Below are 611 nucleotides of genomic sequence, written 5' to 3' on the forward strand. Positions count from 1 at the left end.
TATTAGATTTTCTTTCAAATATACCTATCCAGATGCAGTTACACTTCTCAGACAGCAGAGACTGAATCATTGACCTTGATACGACGATCAACAACTGCTAGTTTATCTGGTTAACGATAACTTATCTTGTTATATCTATTATATCGGCTACTGCAAAAATTCGCTTCAACGTTGTTAGCAAGAAAATGAAAAAACACATTTTTTTTCATTTTAATGCACACATATCTTAAAATCATTAATGTCCGCTGGATCATTATTCTAATATCATTCCCTTTTAATTAGACCTTTACTGTATGCAGTAATCTTCTTGCCTCATATTAGATTACGTGACCTGATGATCAAGGGTTGAGATATGACGCAAATTTAACACGTGTTAAAATCGATAGCGATTATTTCACTTTTAATTCCGTTTATTTGAGCGAAATCTTAATATCTCCTTTTGTTTTAATAACGAAAAGTGTTTTTTCTCTCTCATTCTGCTTGGACGTACGGAAACATTATTTTGTTATTTACTTTTTAAACAGGAATATCACAAAAGATTATTTTCATCGACCTTGGTCCTCTCGCTAATCAGATTTGGACTTTTTGTTTACATACCGGCTCATTAAGAT

General features: G+C 32.1%; 1 protein-coding gene across 1 annotated transcript in view; it reads right to left on the reverse strand.

The window, feature by feature from the left end:
* Positions 1-79, reverse strand: part of LOC119585634 (sialin-like) — a gene marked incomplete at its 3' end in the record, with an annotated part of 7,110 nt that extends 7,031 nt beyond the window's left edge. The window contains 1 exon segment of the mRNA XM_037934304.1: positions 25-79. Coding sequence (XP_037790232.1) covers positions 25-70 — 46 coding nt within the window. The 5' untranslated portion in view covers positions 71-79.
* Positions 80-611: the final 532 nt, after the last annotated feature.

The sequence above is a fragment of the Penaeus monodon genome, chromosome 20 (genome assembly GCF_015228065.2).
Source record: "Penaeus monodon isolate SGIC_2016 chromosome 20, NSTDA_Pmon_1, whole genome shotgun sequence".
Classification (NCBI taxonomy): domain Eukaryota; kingdom Metazoa; phylum Arthropoda; class Malacostraca; order Decapoda; family Penaeidae; genus Penaeus; species Penaeus monodon.